Source organism: Clinocottus analis, unplaced genomic scaffold, assembly GCF_023055335.1.
Source record: "Clinocottus analis isolate CAN_PGR_092001 unplaced genomic scaffold, fCliAna1.0.p SCAF_19, whole genome shotgun sequence".
NCBI lineage: Eukaryota > Metazoa > Chordata > Actinopteri > Perciformes > Cottidae > Clinocottus > Clinocottus analis.
In genome coordinates, this window is record NW_027175920.1 from 3578980 (window position 1) to 3603794 (window position 24815).

Consider the following 24815-nt stretch of genomic DNA (forward strand, 5'->3'; position numbering starts at 1 on the left):
AGTTGAATCAGCAGCTGATTAAAAACACTTAAAAGCAGAACTGAACAGTGCAACCTTCATGAAGGTGGGTTTGCTGCGGGGATGTTGTATTAAAGCGTATTACATAAGTGGCATTTGAGTGCACATTGCTGAACAAAAGTGGGCAACAATACACCTTTTTTTTATGGCAGAAAAATCACAGGTGTATAAATAACGTTGCTGCAATTATTTTATGTGAGCCAATCCAGGGTTTCTAGTGTTGTGCATGCAGGCTCACTGACGTTGTTCAACATCACGTTTGTTATTAGTTTCACAGGATTGTAATTTGGGTCTTTGTATTGGATCCCAATGGACAAAGGTCGACCAAAAACATAGCATATTGATTTGTATAATGTCCTTAAATATGATATTTACAGCAGAATGAAATGCGGGACACATTTTGCATCCCAGTGTAGACAAACTAAAACTGAATCTCTCAACTCTGTTAATGTGGAAGGTGTACGAATGTATGAATATGTAAAGTACCGTAAGTGATGTTTTTAGCTCACTGAATTATTCATGTTGACAGCTCAAAACATCACTTGTGTACTGTAGCTGTTAAACTTAACAGAGCGGCAGTTGTGTGCAATTTGATTTTATTCCATGCTTTAAAACAGACATATCTAATACAGTACTTGGGGATTCAAGCAAATGAGCATGCGATTGGGTGATGTTGAACACGTCTTAAAGGAACTGCCGATTCCTCTTTCTCCCCCCGCTACACTTTGTGTGTTTTACATCTGTGTGCTTCTGACTGAGCTTACATTGGTTGCTGGAATGGGAGAGGTCCTCTCCTCGGGGGCTTCTGCTCTGCTCGGCATCTTCAGGCCTCCGTACTTCTTCCAGTACATCCAGCAGGAAACGCAAAGGCGGCACTGCATGTTTGGTGGCCCCCATGAGTACCATTGGGCCGACTGCATGGCTGTGGATGTACAAAAGGAATTATTGAAACTCAGAAGCCGTTTCGCGGCAGGTAACTGGTTGTAAGACACTCGGCATATTGATCTCTACTGTTTTAAGTCTCCCCTTAATCATGTGATCAATGTCTATATATCAGACCAGGTCACAGTCGTGCCTGCGATTGACTGATGAGATTAGTACCTTTAGTGGCTTTAACATCTGTACAGTCTGAGTCCGCACAAATGTATTGCTCGGAAGGATACAAATAAATATTTATAGTAGTGTTTTTGTTGCACACTCATTCTGTTTCTTATTGAATCACGTCTTTGTCTAAATAGAGTCTTTTTTTTACATGGACATTAAACCATAATAACTTGAACTTGTTTCATGCTCAAAGCTTTCTGCCAGGCTTTTATTGTGAAGCTTTATCTAATAATGTGAGTGATAGCTCCTAGGGGCTTGTTTTATGGCTGGAAATTTCATATTTTGGCAATAGGAGGGCATCACCGTGTGAAAGTGTGATGGGCATTTTAATTATTTTATTGTTTAAAAATAAGCATAACTGTTGCATCACAGCAGGTCCAAACCTTGCTTACAGGAATAGATACGTGGAAGTGAAAGTGAAGGGAAAGATTGATCACTGGATTAGCAACAGCTGTCAAGACAAATAAGCAGACATGCAGTTATGGAGAAACTTATTAAAAAAGGAAAAACTTCTCTTCCAGAGTTGGAAGAGCTCAGTAGAGAAAAATAATCCGCCAGCTGCCGAACACGGCGTTCGTCTCCCTTTCTTCTAATTGTCAAATTGACCCATGTTCGCTGCCCTTGTGATTACATTTCACACTAGCCATACTCACACACACTCACACACTCACACACAGACACAGACAAAACTCACAATAACAGCTCTCGCAGGCTCTGCCCCCGCCTGCTGCATGGAAGGCCCCGGGGCCCGCTCCATTCACTGTCGCCATCTTGCCATTGGTAATAGAGATCTGGTTGGGGTTGGGCTTGTTACTGTCACAGAGAAGAGGAAGAGAGGAGATTAAAGAAACGGACTCAGAGTGCAGCTGCCCGACGCGGCGCTTTGAATTAAAGCGTTAATTATGCATGAAAAGGCCAGAGTTACAGTAATGACTCCTGCATCTAGAAATGTGAAATAAAGTGACTTACTATGTGGGGATATAAACCTGCTTCAGTTTGCTCTCTGCCTCCGCTGCCTTCAGTCTCTTCTGCTCAGAGAGAAACAGAGAGGATTCATTCATTAAGCAAACAAGAAATCAACTGTTAGCTCTGATAAAAACCTGTTAGATTGTTGTTAGTTGACACCTTTTATAATTAACCCTGGTAGGCAATAACGCTATTATTATCACATGTGCCAACGCATTGCCAAAGGTGTTGCTTCCTTTCTTCTTGACAGGTTGCGGTTACACCCTTTTCTAGTAATCATAATCAATAAAAAAGTTTTTTTCATGTTACATATTCTGATGATCCTCTCATCCAAAGTGGCCGCTTCTCTCAGAGCTGCTAACTCACCAACCTTTGCTTTTACTTATTTCTAAGATTTTCCTGCACCCAGTTTATTTTCATATTATAAACTAGTGCACTCCACTTACTTTCTACATACAAAGGGTCAGTTTATGTGTTCAGGAGAATACTACGCAGCCTGTATAAAATGTTTCAGGTGCTCTGAGGCTGCACATTGACAGAAAAACAGGAAGTAAACTGGAGCTTCAAAGATGTACCAGGTTATTGTAACAGGCTGGTGAACTAATGAAAGATGCTACTTGAGTTGAATTTCTAATGCAGAATTAATTCAAGATCTCTCAGACCATTACCCTATTTTTTTCCACCAATTTTATGGTAGTGCAATACTAAATCACTGAAGTAAGTGCAACGCAGTAGCCAGTAAACGTGCAACAGAAGACGTGCAGAACATAAGTACCAACACATATTACACGCAGATAGATATAACAAATACATTAAAAACATAAACGAAGACCCAGAATACTTTTAGACTGTTCTGAGCACAGTAGAAAAAATTTAACAAATACTAGTTTGGCAAATACTGATTTTGTCTCACCTGTTGCACATATCTGTCTGTGGTCTTCCACATGTAGTAGTACTCTATGATACTAGTCAGAGACTTCCATGGCAGCTTCACAAGAGGAAATAATGAATAAGCGTGGAGAGAGAGAGAGAAATAGAAAGAGAGAGAGGAGAAAAAGAGAGGAAATTAATGGTATTAATATCTCATGTTCTTGCCATCTGGGCACAAAACTCATAAATATTCATGAGCGGCGCCGTGACCAGTGAGGCTGAAAGCGACCGGCTTTGCCTGGTTCTGAGCCCCAGACCAAAACACACACATTCACACAGACGCACACAGTGATTCACACATTTAATAAGTATTCATGAGCACCTGGTGCCCCCACGTACACCTATATCCTGTCTTAATTTTACAGTACAGGTAGATTGTGGGAAGGAAAGTTCAATATCAAGTTGAACTTTCAGTCTTGAGAGGCGGCTGGTGAAATTTTCTCATATTCCTTTCACAAAACATTGACTATGGTAATTCTAAATCCATGAAGATTACAATGAGTTCCCATTTTAACAAGTTTTTGCGGAGCAGGAAGAAATCAGTAGAAACTTGTGAAAACACTCCAGCGGCACAATCAAACTCCTCCGCCGTACATCAATATGATGCTTAAGCTTCAAAAAGACACTAAAACGCAGCTGCACTCAACCTCTGCTTTAAACTTCAGTTACGATCGAGTGCTTAAGGTTATCACGCGCAGCCACACATCGGCATACAAATAGACTGCAATGATGTCAATTACGCCGGAGGAGTGACTTGAGAACGCTTAAATAAACTTTATTCCACGATATGAACCCCGGCCACTACGGGAGTAGATTTTATCATCTGAAATAAAAGATAACAACAACTGCAGTCATTGATTAAGAGAGAAACTACCAACACTGTATAGCAACCATTCAAGCCTACAAAAGGTGTGAGCATTTCATGCTTGAACTCTTTTCTGGAAGAAGGACAATCATTTGTTTAGCGAGGACCAGGATCATTTTACAAACTCAAAAAGTTACTCATGAATATCAATAACCTGCATTGAGTTTTGGAGTCCAGGAGGAGAGTATCAGCCACATTTATGGCTACTTCAAACATATGTACATATGCAAGTAGAATCGTGATTGACAATACTGCAAAATACAACATTAAAATACACCTGAGTGCCAAATATCACGATGGCAGTTTGCCGTTTCTCCTGAGGGATATACAGCTTTACCCCAACTGCTCTAAACACACACTTACAAAGTCTTGTCGGATGTCGTTGAAGTCTTTTCCGTATTTCTCTAGTGCCTCTTCGAACATGGCGGCTTCCGAGGCGCTCCACTCCTCCATCTCGTCCCTGCAGAGCACCGGGCCGCCTGCTGGGACCAGTACACTCAGCGCACTGGACAGGTCGTAATTATGACGATGCAGCGTGTCCATCGCATGGAACTGTGAGAAAGAAAGAAAGAAAAAAGGGCACAAAGAAAACGATTACAACTCATCATTTAAGTCACAGGGAGTGTGTGCATTTCTCTGGGTGCGATCAACTCACCAGTGTGATATCTCGCGAGGCTGCAGCTGCACTCATGTGTAAGCTGGGCTGTCGAACTGAGCTGCTGCAGTCCAACGCTCGAGCAAAGGTCCCAACCGCCCTAAAAAAAAAAATTCAAAAACACACACGTAAACAAACTGGCAGAAAATAAATATATAAAAAAGTGCATGAGCCAGTTCACTGCTGCGTTACGACACATCCTCGTCGGATGCAACGAGGCTAAAAAGAGGTCACAGCGACATATTTGATTATATCATTGGGCTACAACAAATTCACAATAAAATCTCGTTTGCTCTTGCCGATAGGCTCAATAGCTGCAACACAATCATAGAACATGAGGATGATCTAATATTTTCATTGAGGTAACAATTATGATTCTGCAGTTCCTGACAAGATCTTTAATAAAAGACCATACACAAGCACTAAAATATGCTATTCATTATTGTTGGCCATCCATTATAGCTCACCCAAAACGTTCTGTGAGGCCGATGGCAGTCAAAGAGCACCGGAGCGAGCACCATCCCTTTATTTCAAGTAGCATCTGCTGTAACCCTGCTACATCGCAACTCCAGTTACTCTGCACATGTGCCCTACCACGCATCCCCCTTGAGGTCAGAGACTGTGTCCCAGCCTTAATTTAATAGCCTCGGTGAGAAGGGCGCCTTCTTTTTTTTTTAACCGCTGAATGAAGAGCGACACCGTGGCACAGCTCTGATTATGCTTTCAGACAATTAAAAAAGAAAAAAAGGTGTGCAAACACAAATCACGACTCAAACAAGTTAAATGGCGAACGTTTTGACGTGTGGTTTAAAGCTAAATCTTATTTTTAATGACGGTTTTTGATACATTTGTCAAATTCCCAAACAAACGGATGAATTCACAATTTTGAAGAGTGAGCCATGCTTTGGAGGTATCCCTCGTATCACAAACATTTGCATCTATTACATTTGCAATTGATTTGCATTCACACACACAGGAAAATAATGTATGAATAACTTTTTCTGCAGACACGGTTCTCATACTCTTTTATACTCGTCCCGATTGTTCCATCCGTCTGTAAGTGAGTTGAAGTAAACATCCTATAAGTGCAGAGGTCAGAGGTGAAAGGTCTTACCGTGCCACCACTAGGAATTGGTCTATCTGTTTGCTGCTGAGCGGACACTCTGGATACCACAGCTTCTCCTCCAGCTTGGCCTGGTCCCGGTCGTCTGCCTCACCTGCAGGACACACAGAGGCAACAGCTGGGCGCTTGAACAAAGGCCAATAATGTAGTTATTTGCAAGACTTTTCTGGTAGAGATAGTAGTTTAAACTCTGCAACCGTCTGTAAAAGGTCCACAAACTATATGATGGTTTTGGAAGAGAATTGGGAGCTTTTGTTTTAGACAAAGAGGCCGGTTATCTCCACTGTTAACTATGTACTTATTCCTCTCAAATACAAAGTCTTTCAGCTCAACATCAAAACACGGAAATGTTGCAAAATTTAAACTCCCAAATCACATTTTACAACTTTTGTTAAAACAAGCAGGAAAACAAATGAAGTTGATACTTGAGAAAATAACTTTTCTCAAATATCAACTTCAGTTACTATGAATACTTGGTAATGCTTCTAAGTTGCATGTGTGAAAGAGGCGTAATCAAGTCATGGAAGAATAGAAGTCCTTGTCCATGTCAAGTGGAGACACTATAAACAATGATGTGCTTTAACTTCCATTACTAGGACAAAGCCTGCAAAGAACAACTTCTTCTTCCCGATGCAACAGTTTGAGACCAATCAATCAAGCACACACACACACACACACACACAAACACACACACAAACACACACACTTGTAGATGTGATTAAATAAATCGTACGTTCTGACTGACCCTCTTGTAGCATTTCAGGTACGTCTGCCTGAAAGCGCGGTCCCACTCGGATCTCTCCTTTGTCGGCCAACAGGGTCTTCTGTGTGGGGTCGTAGACCAGCGAGTAGAAGAACGTGTCCTGAAAACAACAACAACAACAACAACAATAATCAGTTTCTGCTTTTAAAGTCACAGAGTTTTACAATGGCTCTCATGTCAAACATTTGTATTATACATTTTGAACTTTAAGTTGGAAGAAGATTGTTTAGTAAATTCCCTGCTGTGAAATGAAGGACGAAAGAAACAAGAAATTCTGCAGTGAACCTGGAAATCTCAGCTGTTGTATGAAATAATAAACTGTTCTGAAAGTGCTGAAATAAAAACAATGATGATTTTGTGGGAAATGCTGCAAATAAAAAAAAATACTTTTCTAGAGTTGTAATGGAAAGTACTTGCTTAGATACATAAGCATCTTAAAGGATTTGCGTCTTTCTTTCTTCTGTCTTTTGTGATAATATTTCATTATTTGTTATTATTTGAGTTGTGGATCAAGGCATCTTTTCAGTAATCGGTATCGGCTACACTGCGTTATTGTGCCCGATCGATTTCTTCTTTTCACGTCAGCTGTCACACGGGCGTCGTTACCCGCGAAGCTCTCACACACGGCGACGCGACAAGTGCAGCTGCCGTCAACTCTCCGCTGTCCGTCCAGCGTCCACTCAGCTGGTCAGCGACAGACAGCAGTGGAGGGCCGACGACACTCACACCGAGTGCAACTAAAGCACCGTCAGCAAAAAAATAAATAAATCGATAAGAGTAATTTATTCATGTAATTAGAGACGCACCGATCGATCAGCAGACGATCAGATCTGCCTTGATTTCAACCGATCGGATTGGTAGGCAAAAATACTTTATCGGGACTTTGGCTAGTTTTGATGTGTTGGTTGGAAAAATCAAGTTATCTGACACCATCTTGGGAGTTAAACAATAAAATGATCAGCTGCTTAAGCAAGCCATTGACTTTCACTCAATTTTGACAGGAAAGTTAAAAAAGAAGAAAAAAGTATGACAACCTCCGAGGACACAGTCTTCAACAAGCAAAAGAACAGTAAAAAAGGTGAAATCAGGTTATTTTCTCTGGCTCACCTCTTTGTCAAGGTATGAAAGAACGGCTTCAGTCTCATTTAATAACGCGACGCTGCACTTCCCCCTGATAGGAAGAGAGAGGGAGTAAACAAGCACTCGGTGAGAACACACACAGGAAGTAAGCAGCACTTGATTTGTCTATTCATGGCTGGATGAGTGACTATCCATGGACACTGCCTGCAGATGAGCCGTGGGGTCTCGTGTGTGTGTGTGTGTGTGTGTGTTTATCTACAGTACCTGATGTGTGTCGCAGGCAGACTCTCGTACTGCCGGGAGAGGAAGAGCTCTCTGTGGCGAAGCTGGTGTTTCTGTTTTTCTGTTAGGTCTGTCTCTATCGGGCTCTCCTTCTCTTCTTCCAACTCCTCTGCAAAAGGCACACACACACACACACACAAAACGAGAGAAAATTACACCACCGAATATGACACGCATGACATGACAGTGGCTTAGTCGTGACAGATAAACAGATCATCAAAGTCACAAATGGTTCCAGCCAAATTCGTCCATTCTTCTGAGATTTCATTAAACAAAACACCACTTAATGATATTTCATAACTGCACTGTCTTCAGATTTAATACAATAGGCTGGTAACGTGGCTCTCGAGGGCTTTGCAATCACAAACTAACGCTGCCTCCATTAAAGACACACGGAGCTATTATGCGCAGCAATACTATGAGATATTTAATGCGAAGCCCACAGTGCTCATCCATAAATACTGGATTAGCTGCAGTTGAGTCGGCGCATTATCACATGCAGCGAATACACATTGTAAGTCAGTGTTGCACAGTGAAGGCATATACTTTATACAGATAAATAAATAAAACGTGCTATTGGAAACTATTTATTACAGCACAAGTTGTTATGCTGCCAGCGAGCCATTTCAGATGTGTCCGTTTGATGGGCGAATAACTTGGGAAACAGACAATTTTGGAGTGTTTTGAGGCTTCTGTCTCCAGGCATTACTCTATATCAGTGCCCGGCTGTAAGGCCAATGCGTAATGCAGCCTCTGGAGCCCTCCGCTCATCCCTTTGGCCCGAGCTCGCATCGGAGACAACTTCGTAATCCTAAAATAAACGGAGGGCCTATCGTCTCCAGCCCTGGTACCTTTAAGAAAACCAACATTCACACCTTTTTCGCACTCTGACTGGCCAGCTCTGCAGAAGTGAGAAAAGAGCCAACATCTGACACGAGCTTGCTTTATAAAACGCTGACACGTGCGCGTGAACAACCGAGAAAACAAGTGAATTAACTTGCATTTATAGAGCTTTCTCCTAGTATTCTGACCATGCAAAGTGCTTTACATTACATGTCAACACTCACCCAGCCACACACACATTCACACAGCCTTCAGGAGCAATTTGGGGTTCAGCATCTTCCCCAAAACCCTCGGGGGACTGGACTGTGTCGTTAACATTTACACTACATTGCTGCTGCCCTTCCCCTGCTAGGAACGCTCAAAATGAAATAGTTTCTACGCCACGTCTGAAGACCAAAGTGTTTATAGCTGTTCAAAATGGCCACACACGAAGGTGGGGGACCTTCGGTTGTAGCGAATGGCATGCGCAATGAATCGTACCAATAAGGATAACAACTTTTGGACAGTCTTTCCATGAGCGCTTTCATGGTGTTGCACTCATTAACACACTCACACGAACCAGCACAGTGAAAGTGAGAGCTTGAGAGAGAAGTTCAAACCCAATTCTAATTGTCGGTTTCTGGAAAAATAACAAAAAAGTATCCTCCAAATTCCAACAATAGAAAGTGAAAGAAGGGGATTTCAGTCTTTACAACCTGCTGACACGCACTTCAGTTGAAGCACACTGACCCCCTGACCCGTCACTCAACTGAACACCGTCTCTGATTGGTTCAAATTTCTCCATGTTCAGATTTTAATGGAACGTAGTCCCTCCGTGTCCTACATTATGCTGATTTAATCCAATAGCTACAGTAGCCTGATCTGTTCTCCTCTAAATATTTGAGCTGTAATTGCTGCATTAAGACATCGCAAATACAAATAGAAAATGTTTTTTTTTGCTGCTGCTGTTATTTCAAATTGAAAGCTTTTCACTAGAAAACCTCTGAATGGCAACTACAGAAACCCCGTCTCAAATTTCTCGCTGAGGTTAGCAACTGGGGGCTGATTCATCACAGCAACATATGGACACCTTGGGGGACGAGTGTAATGTTGCAAGATAGGAATGGTAAAGTATGCTTTTAAAGTCCAATTCTTGGATGTGTTGCTCCACAAAAACTATTTGTTTCAGTACAATTGTGGTGGAAAGACAGCAGCAATCTCATGGGAAGAAACTGTAAAATCTTGACAAATAAAATCAGACTTATTAGAATGGCTTCATACCGATGAGGGTAGGTTGGAAAATGTCTATTTTTGAGATAAATGGACCCATTAGAATTTGTGTTCAGCCCTCAGCGGATTGATCTTTGGCTGCAATGATTAATCACCGTGATGAACAAAACAAATGCAGATTTTACAAGCAGGGCTTCAGAATAACAGCTCTGCGGCACCCTTCTAAAAATGTATGAATAAAGATTCAAAACAGGTAGATATTTTAGTATCTTGCCGATTTGTTTCTAGTTTGGTAGTAAGTGCAGACATCTCAGATTTCACGCCACACAAACTCTGCACAATTTGACTTATTTCAACTACTTCTTTTTCAGGTTCACTGCCTGTGCTTTTGTGTTTGTCTGATCTTAGCCATGAATGATGCGCATGCAGCACTACATCCTCATGTAGTTTCTGTCTCAGCAGCTGGAAGATGACCAACTCCAAATGCAAACTGTATGGTACATTTATGTTCATAATTCATAACTATTACAGACTTAAAAATAAGCAAAACCTGTTTTCCCACAAAATGTTTGAACGCACAGAAACCAGAAGCACAATACATTCCTGTCTTTCTGCTCAGTGCTGATTCTCACTCATGTGATAATCATTCCGATACAAACACTGTTTTAAATAATTTACTTACACTAATCGAGTAACGTTATTACATTACAATTTGGGTCTTTTCATGTATGACAACATATGGAATATTTTTTTTAAACTATGATGATTATTCCTGCAGCTTACTCTACATTAACCAATCTTCCTCCTCAAGGTTGTGAGGTTGCTTTGGCGGAGAGGAGATTTTCATTTCCACAAAGTCATCAAAAATTTGTTTTGTTGCAACCAAAGGATGAAGTGAAACATCACTGAGAACAGGTAGAAGGCTACCCACGCAGCACAGGTGTTAGTTGACAACAACACTTTCCTCCCTTCCTTCTTTCAATCCTTTCTTCCTTTTCCACATACTCGCCACGCTCCAACGCTCACTCGCCGGGTAATAAATAATTGAAAAATAACTGTGATATATTTTTTCACATCGATCGTCTATTCACGTGACAAAATAATTGCACTCTGGAGCTCTGGTCTACATGAACAAAAAATAATATGAATGGTTAATATTAAAATGTGCGAAGTGGATACACAGCTGGAAATGCATCTTTGACTAAGATGCAACAGAAAGACCACAGTAACATTTTCCCTATTAAAACCATAGTCTGTAATATCTGTTCATTACTCAAGAAATGATCAATATTAATGAAATAGTTTTTTCCTCTTTCATATTGTTGTGAAATATATTTAAGCAGAGCTGCAAAAACTAATATATTTTTTCGTTAAAATCTGAAGATTATTTTCTTAATTAACCAAAGATATCAAATTAGTAGTTAATACAGTAATAGCAGGAACATATTTTCCTTTCTCTAATGATCCACATTTCTCTGATGATCCACATTGTTGCCAAATAATCTGTAGATCAACTACAGTGTATTAAAATACAGATTCTGAGGAAGTGTATTTCTCTTACAACACTGTTGCTAATCTTCATCTTTGTAACTGTTTTCTGCTGTTGAATCAATTTGACATCCAGAATATATATCCATCAAACTAATATTGCAGATCCTCCTGTCTGCTTCTCCCTAAAATTGCTTCATTGTGTTTTTAAACTAGATAATACAAGTGCAATGCCTGTTGAAAACACGGCTGTTCAGATCGGCCCGAATGCTTGAACTGTGCTGGTGCTGCTTGCAGCTTACTCGAGAACTGCTCATACAAACAACTTCACACTCTGAACAGCGCTTCCTTGGGTCCCGAGCCATACAGCTGCCATGACATCGCTGCTTCACACAACCAAGTCGAGGACACTCACATTCAAAAAGATGATCTCACTCGTAAACTACTTAGTGTCTAATTCAGGGAAAACATTGAGCTGATATTCTTCTCCCACTGGCAAGACCAACATTCCCAGTTAGATAAAGGGTGAAAAGTAAAACAATACAGCTTTTACCATCGGGTCCTAAACCACTAAATCTGCCTCTTGAAAATACACGCAAGCCACTTTTTTTTTGTGATAAACAAATAGACATATTAGTCGCTTGCTTCAACATCACCACTGTGGTTATAAAGTAACCCGCGGGGGAAAAACACACAGAAGTGGCTGTTTACTCAAGGCCACACATGTAATACCAGTGTTTCCCCTACCATTATAAAAGGGGGGCGGGGCGCCCCCTGAAATAACCCCCCTCGGTCCTCCTGTAATTTTCTCTACAGCGCCAGATCACAAAATGTCATTTACGGTTCTCTTTCCTGTAGAACAGATTTACACCTTTTCTGTTATTAAACAAACTAAGCGGCCGTATTTTATTGATCGGATCTACACACAGCTTGTGTGTCTCTACGTTGTTGTTATATCTGCGTTTTAAACGCTCCCAGGTTGAAGATGGCATCAGTAGCTCTCCTGCAAGGAGCACCGGAGCAGCTCTCTGAACGATGCTCTCTGAACTGAAAGTAAAACGAGCCAAAGTGCTCGTGTCTTGTGCCAACAATGAGCTGCTGGCTTCACACATTACAAAAGTACAAAGTACACGGACACAAAACTACACGGATATAAAACTAAGTCATGAATAATTACATGGAGAAATGCCTGTACTGTCGGGTAAATGTTTAGTGACGCCATTAACAGGTTAAATTTGCTCATGTGCGACTCGCTGATTCTTGGCGTTTTGCCAAAAGTCACTCCAGAAGTCTCCATCAGGTTTTTTCCGCTGTTCCGTCTCTCGAAACAGAAAACTGATCTCAGATGAACATGGAGCATGAACTGAGAGTGGCCGTATCAAATCTACAACCCAGTTCATATTTGTAGAGGAAAGCTACTGCTTTCCTCTACAAATACAGGTCACTGCAGCCATTGTTTTTCACATTGAGCTATTTAGTAGTAACTAAATATTAGTTATTTTTTGCACGTTAGAACGTTATTTTCATTGTTCTAAGTGATTGCAATTTTAAAAGAAATTGGTCTGATGGAGAAACCTGGTTTCTTGAAAATTATTGTAATTTCCTTCATTCTGTCACTATAAAAGCACAGAGGGAGTCACAAAATGATGTTATTTACAGAAAAGGTTTGAGAACCACTGCATTAAGGGTCTGTGTCGTCGCCCCCCCCCCCCCCCCTCCTCCTCCCTCCTCTGAAGCTGTAGACCTAGGGGAAACACTGAATACACTTTGGTTTGATTCTGCTTCCAGTTGGATATCTGGAAGGGAAGATGACTCTGGTATTTAAATGATCAGCAGCAAATGAGCCGCTGTTTGCCTACTGTGGACGAGAAGAGCGCCAAGTGCCTGTTCATTCAAAGATTATGAATAATGAACGCTTCCAAATGTCAAGTAAATCGGATGAGCGGTTCTGGAGATTTGCAAAAGGACATACAAACAGATATTCCTTGTTTTACAATTAGATATATTAAGAGAGTGCCGATAGTGACAGTGAAGGCTCCGAAAGCTCGACGTAGTAGCAGCACATGTGGCGTCGAAACTAAAAGTTGCCTTGGTGTGTGACAGGAGTTACTACTCACTTGCATGTTTGTCTGCGAGCTGGATGAGGCTGTGTGAGATGTCTCTCCTTCTGTAGAAACAAACCACCTTGGCTTCCACATTCCCACTGGCCGTCTGAAACAGAGAGAGAGTAGAGGGATCAAGGTTGACCGTAAGCATCGGCAACATCCTCCCAACACAAACCTTGAATTTCCCAAGAGGCCTGGCTTCCTTTGTGTGCTCATCAAGCTATGCTGCAGTGACAGGCTGACCAGGGCAGCAACCGCGATTTGGAACAAATGATTGATTGATTGTCTTGCCGGATAATTAGGCGTAAAAACCCAGCCAGTATTAAATTCCATGACTGATGGAGAGAGGACGTGAGGGTATGAGGTTTGAGAAAACGGCTTTCAACTTCTGCTACTTTTCTCAAGAGCTTGTGGGTGAAAGCAGATGCGTTTAATGGCATTATTCATCTGATGTATGTGAACAAAATAACAGGAACACCTCATAATATATCGCAATACGAAGCAATAGCTACGATCACACAAATGTTCATCTTGAATCCAACACTCTTTCCGTCTCTCCAAAAAAAATAACATGATAAGCTCTGCACAGGCAGCATCTGTTGCAGGATCACCGTGTTACATTGCATCATGCTGCAGGGTGTTCCTGTTATTTTGCCCACCACCAATTATCACTAATGATAACAACACTGTCTCCCGTCTTTATATTGAGATATATATACAGCCTCAATACGTTTTATACTGACTGATCTGATATGTGCCCACACACACATACAGTCTGATAATCACATTTATCATTTGTTTCTTTATAAAAATGCAGAAAAGGCTTTTTTGACTCCCCTGTTCAAGACAGTGGTATTTCAACAAAAGTTAGATTTGGTCTGTTTTTAACATCTGTAACACACATCTGGTAAACAATTTTAAACAGTTACTCTTACAAACGATCCAATATTGCCAAAAAACAAACATCAGACCATGTTGCTTTTTGAAGCTGGTGTGAGTTTCTCTTTAGTCCAAAGCTGAGCTGAAATGTTCATTACAGTAATCTCCCCTGCATACACTCACATGTGTGTGTGTCCTGTGATATCAAACTGCATTTAGGAGACAAGGAAACACCTGTCTGGCTCCATCATATTACACACATGGTCCCAATGTGCACAGACACACAAAATGCACAGACACACCAACAAGTGGGGGTGGGGAACAACAAGGAATCCTAGCTATTCACCCTCAGGCTTAAAACTAAGTAAAAACTAAACACACACAGTATTGACACACATATATTTCAGTACCTTGTTGAGCTCTTCTATTCGCCGGATCAGGTAAGGGTTACTGGAGGAGTTCTCAAAGAATACATAATCTGCAACAGAAAACACACAGTGTATGAGATCATTGAAGCGATGGATTATTCTCTGTGGAAATGATACATTGAATAGCCACTTCATTAGGTACACCTGTAAATTCAAAAGCACTTTCCCCTTTTCGAAGACAAAAATAATCAGTTTTGACTGACACTGTCCCAGAGGTATTTATTTAACAGTATGTTTACCAATGAACTAGACTTCTTTATATTTGTTCCTAATGCTTTACACTCCCCATTCACAAACATGAGGGCGGAAGAATATTAGGAACATGTAAATTAATGCCTCTCTGACAGAGTCAAACCTCAACATTATAGTCCTCTTAAATGTAGAATTTGCAGCAGACCTGTTGTATTGGATTGTATTAAGTGGTTTAGGTGTTCTAACAAAGGGAGTGGCCAGAGAGTGAGCGTCCATCTATACATGTATACTGCAAACCCCACCCCATTCCCATCTCCCTATAAACCAAGGTACAACAAACTGGCTGGGTGACATACTGTAGTGTTTTCCCATTACCAGCATACCATTGAGCAACTAATAGGTCACTGTTAAATCAAGAGGAAGAGGTTAAAACAGATGTAAGCACCATTAATTAATAAACTGGGTATGAGTTATGTGCATGCACCAGATATAGAATATAGTCCACGTTAAACAGGTCAAGGCAAAAGCAAATACATGTGCACAGCGAGGTCTTCACAGTCTGACAGTCACCACAGTTATGCTTTTGTAAGATAAATATGTGGAGGACGAGGGTATATTTAACTCGTTATTAATGATTTTCTACTGCTCATCAATAAAATCTGCATAAACATTACTTATCCTAGCCAAAGCCTGATTCAGCTCTACCTGACCTGAATATACAGCAACTTTGGAAAACTTCAGTCCATGGCAAATGCTGCCTTCAAGTGCTGTCTGAAATATTGTAATTTATATGCACGAGGAAAATACACAATAAGTAAAGAGGTAAATGTGGTCGACTTGTCATGGTTTCACATTTAGTAAGTGCATATCAATATTGCAGTCTTCTAACTCTGGATTTAACATTGTATTTATCCCTAGAGGGCTATTATTGTAACACAATTCATTCCAGCTCTGACAATATTCTTCTCTTTGTTGAGTTGCACTGAGTAGGGCCAGCTATATGTATGAAGAAGCAACATTGGCAAAAGTCCGATTTTAAAAACAGACTCGTTATCATTTCATAAACACAAAAACTCCAAACAATCTTTAAGTTGTCGGAGTTGCCGTTTCCAAACCGCACTTGAAGGCAGCAGGAGAACTGCAGCTAAGGTGACCATATGGTCAACAAACTGATATCTACGTTGTAACGACACTGCTAGACTATCGCCAATAGTATCACCTGTGCAGAGCTGCTCAATGTTTATGCGGCATGTCAAGCATGCCATTAAAGCCTAATCACCAGGTTAATGTGCTGGAAGTGTGTGTGAATAAAAAAGGTGCGAGATTAAATCAAACGCGACGCAGCGACGCCATGAATCGAGACAATAATTTGATGCCGAATTCCAGCACACTGCTAACAAGCTAGCTAGCAGGTGAAGTAATTTCGCTAATTAACGGGCACTTGCTGTGCACATAGGTGGATAGTGACCCAATGCCCAGTTGCATATGCTCCATAGGTTGCAATACGCAGCCCTCGTCGTGCAAAACGGAGCGCCACAGCAGCAATCACGCTAATCAGTGAAGACATTACTGGCGCTAACGTTAGCTAAATAAGGACTCGCACTCATGGCTGCATGCCAGAAGAGGCAAATACAAAGGCAGCTCCAGACTGCCCGTGGTAACGTTTTAACCTCTTTTTTTTGGATAAACACATGCCTCGTGGAGAAGCTCCACGGCCTGTCCGATACACGTCTCCCCGGTCCACACAGCCCAAACGCACCAGCATAACAAAGGTGCCGACAGTTAAAATATGTTTACATTGTGAGCTTAGCCATTTAGCAAGCTGGCGGCTAGCTGCTGTGGCCACGACCAGACGCGAGGCCTGACCCATTTTGAATCCCCAAATATTTAGAAATTATCACCTTCCTGGTCCGACTTAATGCACCTCTGTGCGCGTGGCACAGCCGTATCTCACTATAAGGTGCAAAACAAACTACGATTTGCGTGACAATAATCCCCAGGGGATGCAAAACTGGAAGGGTTTCAGTTTGATAAAAAAGATCCACATTGACATACATACCTCCGACCCGGTACATGTTGGCCGCCATTTCTGCCCTCCCGGAGTGTTAACGTAAACCATAAACTAAGCGAAATAGAATAATTTAATAAAAACAATGAAACTCGGTCTCTTGAAAGGTAAAAGGTGCGATAAATTATGATCGTCGAGACTCCGGATGTGTACCCAAGCGGGAGATTTTTTGGCAAATCGACCCCCCCTCCTCCTCTCGGATCCACAGTACCCTTTACAATACAGTGAACTCACGGCAGCCAAAAGAAGTCCGATCAACCCGAAAAACCACTGACTGGTGACGTTGAGAAGAGGGCCGCGCACGCGCACATACACGCACATACACACACACCGTGACACACACACACACACACACACACACACACACTCACTCACTCATTCAAACACACACAGTTACCTTTAGGCATCACACGTTTTGCAAAAAAAAAATGTGTGCGTAATTTCCTTTCAAATGCAACTATAGTTTTAATACACATTATTTACTATTTATTTCCCGCTACTTGGTAGTATGAGCCAATACCTGGATACTACATGGACACTGGGAGAAGTCCTGCAGATGTTCTTAACAACGTGTCAAAACACAGTGAAGGCACATTATTGTTCTGGTTCTTGGGATCCTACCAACAGTGCTTATAAAAAGCAGAATAAATTAGAGTAAAACCAAAAAAACACGTAAATTAGAATGTGCAAAAGCCCTTAAATACTTAAAACAATGATTTAGTTCGTGTTTATGATGGGGTTGAACATGACAGGCTATGGGAAATAACCTGTAAGAATCTTACCCACCCAATTATTTGTACTATTGCACTATTGTATGGCGACAGCATCGACTTTGGAGTCAAATGTATGAAATTACGCTGTGTTTTCCTGTGTGCGGTTTTTTTTCTCTTTCAGTACGTGCGCGCGCGCGCGCATGTGACATCATTGATGGGATTGGCTCACCCTGGCTGGGGAGGAGAGACTCTTCTACAGGCAGAAAGAGGAAAGGAGTGAGGGACCGAGGGTATAGTTTCCATCAGCTCAGCGCAGGACCAGCTCCACGACACACCCTGGAGGGACAGGGGAGACTGTGGCCCCCCACGTGTCCAAACTCTTGTGATGGACCGGACGGTGGACTGCAAAGATGAGTTGTAGTTATAGTTCACAGATTGACACGATGAAGTTCGGTAAGAGCATCTGCGTACTCAACGTAGGGGGAACCCGGTACGCCTTCACCCGAGACGTGATTAGGGATTTCCCTCTCCGGCGCGTCAGCCGTCTGCATGCTTGCGCAACAGAGAAAGAGGTTCTTGAACTGTGCGATGACTACGACCGGGACCGGAATGAGTTTTTCTTTGACCGCCACGCGCAGGCTTTCGTGTTCATCATGCTGTACGTACGCTACGGTACACTTCGCTTTGTGCCCGGAGTGTGTGAGCTGTCCTTCTACACAGAGATGCTCTACTGGGGACTGGAGAGCGCGCACTTGGACTCCTGCTGCCAGAAACGGCTGGACGACAGGATGTCCGAGATCGGACTGGACGATCTGTCCGAGATGGACGTCGGAGTATCGGGGGATGAGTGCCAGAGCTCTGGCGAGCCGTTGCAACAAACTGCGCTCACCGGTCGCGCAAAATGGCTTGAGAAGATGCGCAAGACGTTCGAGGAGCCGAACTCTTCGCTTTTTGCCCAGCTTTTGGCTTCAGTGTCTGTGATATTTGTGCTCGTTTCTATGATAATGCTGTGCGCGAGCACCCTGCCGGACTGGGACACAGCCAAGAGAAACATTGTGGAGGAGCACAGGTAGGCGAAAGTCAGGGGTCAGTTAAGTTTAGAGGAATACATGGGGCCCCCTTATGAGGATGCGGAGAAATACTTACGCGGAATATGTATCTACATGTGAGAATGTGATCTATAACCCGGTGCGTAAAAGTCAATAGTGACTTCATGCCATGAACTCAACAGGCTAGAATATAAGGGACGTGTTTCTCTCACGACACACTCTCCTGCAAATAAATAGATAAACGCATTCACAGTCTCACGCTTGAGAATCTCTAAGAGCAACAACATGCATTCAAGGGTGTCAAACTCATTGCGCATCCATTATTAACCCAGAATGTTGATGCATGAATGCGTTGCTCTTAGTTTATAGCCCACATGATAGTTATAAATACAAAAAAACTAGGGTAAATAAAAAACGTTATATTTAAATCATGAAAAGAAAACAATCAGGCACTTCCTGTGTATTATATCCTTCATCCGTGAGTACAGCAAGTTTCAGGCAGTACATTTAACATTAAGACTCTCACATGTTAGACAAGCTCACAGGGAAGCCAATCTACAAAAAAGTGTAGTGGAACGTATTACACAGGACACCCTGTTGCCTCATCCTCCCTTCACAATTCATTTGAATATCTTTATTGGCTTGGCAAGTGTACACTGCTGGGTACACACAGAGGACAAACATATCCGATGAATGACAGATAGGCCATTTTCCAATGGGTAATGAGTTGAAAGAAGAAGGTGTACTGGCGGATTATATATTAGGGTCAGCAAACAAAAATGAATTAAGCCACTTACAGGAATCACCTTCTGTCTTAGTTAGCTTCTGGATAGTTCTTTTTGGCATTCAATTCTTGGATGTAAGGTGAAAAGTGCACTTCTCTTTCAGCATTATTTTTGCACAGCTTGTCCTCTTTAGTACGCCCGAGGCAGCCTGCTCTATATATGGCTGGGTTATGTTCACTCAGGCAGGACACAGTTTTGGATCGGTCATAGTGGTTAGGTAATCACTAAAAGTGTAGTTTATTCTCAGGATCAACATTATTCCAATTGTGTTTCATGCCAGTAGATATTACAATTCCCTCAGTCGCTCTATAATTTGTTTTTATCTAATTCTGCTGATGTAGTTATCGTGAGGCTCTGCACTATTGCAATGGCCTTACATGCTTCAAAGTCAACTCCAAGCACCACCTTACTTTAACTTGGTTTGATTGCCTCTGCTGTGCTAATCAATGGGGTAATCATGTGCTTGCCTGTGTCACACAGTCTCTCTTTGAGGGGTTTGAAACCCTCCCTCTGTGCAATTTCCAGTCTTCTCCTCCTCTCTTTGTGTACTTGTGTCAACCCTGAATTGCGTCAGATGTCCTCCGTATTTACCATCATTTCTATCGCCCCTGATTCACTTCCTTCTTCCTCATATTAACTGATTTTCAAACAAGTGTCATCCATATCTCTCTGTTGCTGCTCTCCCATTTCCTGTTTACAGTTCAGTGAACGGCTCGGGTCAGTTTGGCTCATTTTTGCTCATCTTCTCTCCGCAGGATAGTGGAAGCCGTGTGCATTGGCTGGTTTACAGCGGAGTGCAGCATACGCTTTCTGGTGGCCAGAAGCAAGTGGGACTTCATCCGGCGGCCGCTGAACATCATTGACGTGATCGCCATCGCCCCTTATTATGTCACCATGGTCATGGCCCAGGCAGGGATACCAGGTGCTGGGCTCGGGGTCGTTGGGGTGATCCTGCGGGTGCTGAGGATGATGCGCGTGTTCTGGCTCATGAAGCTGGCTAGACACTTCCTGGGCCTGCAGACTCTGGGGCTCACGCTCACGCGCTGCTACCGGGAGTTGGTCATGCTGATGGTGTTTGTCTTCGTGGCCATGGCAATATACAGCGCTCTGGCCCAGCTGCTGGAGTACGGGTTGGACTTAGGAACGCAGAACCCGGATTACGCCAGCATCCCGGCAGCCGCCTGGTGGGTCATCATTTCCATGACGACAGTGGGGTATGGAGACGTGTACCCCGTGACAATTGGGGGACGGGTACTCGGGGGAATGTGCGTCGTGAGCGGCATTGTTCTCCTGGCGCTGCCGATCACGTTCATCTACCACAGTTTTGTGCAGTGCTACCATGAACTCAAACTCCGCTCTGCCAGATACGCACGCAACCTGTCAGTGGAGATGCTGCGATGAGCACGCATTCATACCAAAACACACGTGTCCCTGCCTCCATCCGTCAGAAACCACTGGACCTGCTGATTCCATTGTCAAATATCAATGTACACTGTTTCCTGCCTGAGCTGCATCTCATTTTAATTGGCCTGTTTATTTCCTCCCTGTTGTGTTGATGATCTCCCGTCGTTGTCTTCAACCAGCATGCTCTTCGTCCATCTTCTCCTCAACAACACCACTTGGACTGAAGAATAGGAATAAATAATGATTCATTAAACACACATGGGCACAATCAATCTAGCTTTGACAGCAGCTACTGTTTACACAGTATTCCCATGGCTACAACATTGGCAGAGACGTGTGCTTTTTTAGTGTGTGTGTGTGTGTCTGTCTGTCTGTGTATGTGCGTGTGTGTGTGTGTTTGTTTGTCTGGTCATCATTTTTTCTTTTCATTTTTTCTTGCACCCAGATGGTACAAGTTACACAAGATTGATGTGTGACCTAGATGCCTTCTGTTAAACCTATGAAATATAGACAGATATTGAGCAAGTAAAGGTGAAATGCGGATGCAGAGGGGCTACACAAAGGGCTTTGTGTGTAGAAGGTGCTTAAGCCAAGGATAATGAAATATGGAGACGGGGCAAGAGCGAGGACGACAAGGTGGCAGACAAATAAAGGTGTGACAGATATGACGGCGCAGATGGAGCGTGAAATGATGGATAAAAGATTCCTGGGACAAAAATGACAAAAAAAATAGCAGAATGTGGAGCAATCGCAAGCACAAAGAATGAAGAGACGGAGAGTGTGGCTTCTGTATTTGCGAGTGAATGTATGGCACTTTGTATTTTTGTGTCTCCTAGGCAACCTCCATCCTCCAACATGTCAATCATAATAGTGGTTGATTTTGTGTGCGCAGAAATATAGGTCACATCCACGCACACAACGCCTGGCTGGCATTGTTGGTTTTGCAATTATTGGGAAAATGACATCACAGGATTTGTTGCATTACAAAATAGAGATTAGAAAAAACTAAAATGGGGGGAAAAAAATGAACATGATGGTTCTGACAGTCATGATTCAGAAATGTTTCCACGGTTGACAGTTTGCCAAGATGAGGTGATTCGTTGAAGAGACACATGATCCAAACAAACAAGTCAACACCTCTCCCACACAACAGTCTTTCTCTGCATCTCCTCTCCTCTACCTCCTGTTGCCATCAACCATCCTGTTTTTAAACACACACACGCATGTGCACACATGCTTGTGCACACTTACACACACACATGCACGCACACGTTCAAGCTCTCGTACTCGTTTGGTGCAAACATTAAACAAGTCTGTTAATTAACTGTCGGCCCTTGAATTTAAAGTCTAATCTATTATTTACTTTTAAACTTTGCAGCCTTATATGAGCTCAGTGTTTATTGTAGAAAATACATATTTCCCTATCGTTCTTGTTGTGTTATCAGTGTTTTTTTTAAGTAGTCACAAAAATGAGAGCTACTCAATACAGCACAGTTTTTAAAACGTATGTGGCATAGTTTATAGCCCAGAGAATTTTGGCCGGGCCTGATTGAAACCATCAATCAGAACTTTTTCATCAGTAGACTATGAACTTGTGATTAATGTATGAGTTTTTATAATAAAATGTCTCAGAGCAAAATGTCTTTGAATGTGTAATTGCTTGTTTCTAATCAAACTGTATCATAAAAATGGTGAAGTATAAGTGTTATCAGACTCCATCATCCGCTTCTACTTATTCCACCTCAAATAATCTTCTTAAATAACTGAATAATGCCTCACAGAATACGACCCAGTGATACATGAATAAGGCACTTTTTGGCAGATGGAGCTTGATAATTCAAAAGTCTTGATGTGATTATGTAATATACCTCTGGCCTCCTGCAGGCGGTGGAACAAAGCATTCAATGTGAGGGACACCTGAGCCTGTTGGCAAGAACATTCAGTGCAGTGCGTGCATCAGATTTACACTGGGGTGAAGATTGTGCCACGGTCTAGTTCCCAGAGTACGGTTGTAAAGGTACATTGACTAAATCACAAACTGCTGTTGCTCTGTTCTTATGGAGCACGTTACACATCTGTCATTCAGCTTTAATGGCTCGTGTTTCACTTATTTTCAACATCTCATTCTCATAAACTATTAGGCCTGTATGCATTCGATGTAAATAAAGATTGAACTATGGGTGACACATTAAAGGAAAAAAATCATTGAGTGCATTAAAATAAGGTGTTTCCCCACCAGAATCAGAAAAGCTTCTGCTTTACATCAATTCTCCAAGTCCCTCAGTTGGTATTTTGATGATTGTGATGATGGAGTGACTTATTAACACATCCCTCCAAAACTGGCATTCAGTTGGGTCAAACTATATTCATCCACATTTGTATTTTTTTGTTTTTGTTTTAGTTTGTTAGCTTGTCTCCCCCTCTCTGTGTGTGACTGACCTACTGTTGTTGTCAGACTAACATAGGCACAGTGGTGCTTCGGCATGCTAACGCGCTATCATTTTAGCGATACAATGTTAACCGTTGTTGTAGGAGCTATTTATTTGAAGTTAGTATTTAGTTATTTTATTCACAAGTATTATTATTTAACTATTCTAGATGTTTGCTTATTTAGGTTGTTTGTTTGTTTATGATTTGGGTAACACTGTGGGCACCTGGGGTTATAAGTGGCAGGCACAGGACCAGAATGCACCTGGGTCGATCTATGTTTTTTTTCCCCCTAGAGCAGGAGAGGCAGCTATAAGACTGCCTTTGTGCTTTGATTTATTTACTTGTTTTGTTTTGTTTTGTTAAATAAATCATGAGAAACATGGAATCCTGTATGGACAATGCATTATTTTTGCCTGCGTAAACCACACACCCTTTGATTTATCTTTGTTTTTAATTTATTGGACAAATGTTCACTGCAACTGTCACCAACTTTGTAAAGCCTGCTTGCATTTGCAAATTTGCAAATACAAAGTTAACACAGAAGGCAGCCAAAGTTGTTGGAAATGTGATTCATTTTGCAGGAACTTTGGAAGGAAACAAAATGTAAACGTTGATCTGCTGGTGGGGCTTGAGACAAACCAACGTCTGTAGGATCATCCGTTGAGGAATCGGAATAACTGGACCAAAAGTCAGGGCAACTCAGTGGATTTATCATCTGAGGATCAGACATATATATATATATATATATATATATATATATATATATATATATATATATATATATATATATATATATATATATATATATATATATATTGAAATATTTCAGTCTGGAAACAAGTTGTGAGCTGATGTTCATTCAGTCTCTGAGGACATTCTGGACTTTCATTTAAAAAACCTTTTCTTAAAAAGCTCTTTACAGAACAAAACATGCAATGAATACAAGTGAACTCAGCCTGGGGGAGAGAGACAGAAAAAAAAATCACGTGTGGACAACAAGATGGTCACAACATGTTTTCATGGCTGTCATGAGAGTGAGAAATAGCATCAGTTTATTCATTCATATAATATATAATATAATCTTAAAAAACTGTTAATGATTTAACATGTGATGTTTTTTTTAATTCATGCAGGACATGCTAATTGTATTAAGCTATTGTATTATAATCAAAATGCATTAATACATCACATTAATGTCAGAGCTGGTAAATGTTAACTGTAATTACTTAATATGATTATAGGCTACTGCAAGGTAGCCTAACCTATAATAGAATATATTATAATGTATTAGTTTATTTAAATGTGTTAATCAAGGGTTATTGTATTAAGTAGCTAACTAACGTGAGTTACCAAAGCTGTAAAATAAATGTAGTGGACTATGTATGTAATACAATATTTCAGTCTATGATTTGCATAAACAAATGTCATGGATGAGA

At 41.6% G+C, this 24815-nt stretch overlaps 2 protein-coding genes across 3 annotated transcripts in view; one reads left to right on the plus strand and one right to left on the minus strand.

Annotated features, from left to right (window-relative positions):
* The window catches only part of mta3 (metastasis associated 1 family, member 3), a 28718-nt gene extending 11453 nt beyond the window's left edge, over positions 1-17265 (minus strand). Inside the window, exons 1-13 of one of the 2 annotated variants that reach the window (XM_068583028.1) lie at positions 16990-17265; positions 14721-14788; positions 13444-13537; positions 7769-7895; positions 7532-7595; positions 6407-6524; positions 5653-5755; positions 4539-4638; positions 4247-4435; positions 3002-3076; positions 2092-2150; positions 1817-1935; positions 783-940 (exon numbers count right to left, since the gene is read on the minus strand). In XM_068583028.1, coding sequence (XP_068439129.1) covers positions 783-940; positions 1817-1935; positions 2092-2150; positions 3002-3076; positions 4247-4435; positions 4539-4638; positions 5653-5755; positions 6407-6524; positions 7532-7595; positions 7769-7895; positions 13444-13537; positions 14721-14788; positions 16990-17017 — 1302 coding nt within the window. In that variant the 5' untranslated portion in view covers positions 17018-17265. Of the gene's footprint in view, positions 1-782; positions 941-1816; positions 1936-2091; positions 2151-3001; positions 3077-4246; positions 4436-4538; positions 4639-5652; positions 5756-6394; positions 6525-7531; positions 7596-7768; positions 7896-13443; positions 13538-14720; positions 14789-16989 lie in introns of both variants that reach the window. The other variant, XM_068583027.1, reaches the window with a different exon arrangement.
* An 847-nt stretch (positions 17266-18112) lies between these two features.
* Positions 18113-21150, plus strand: kcng3 (potassium voltage-gated channel, subfamily G, member 3). Its single transcript, XM_068583546.1, has 2 exons — positions 18113-18780; positions 20301-21150. The coding sequence occupies exons 1-2, from the start codon at positions 18122-18124 to the stop codon at positions 20944-20946; spliced, it is 1305 nt and encodes a 434-aa protein (XP_068439647.1). The 5' UTR covers positions 18113-18121; the 3' UTR covers positions 20947-21150.
* Positions 21151-24815: the final 3665 nt, after the last annotated feature.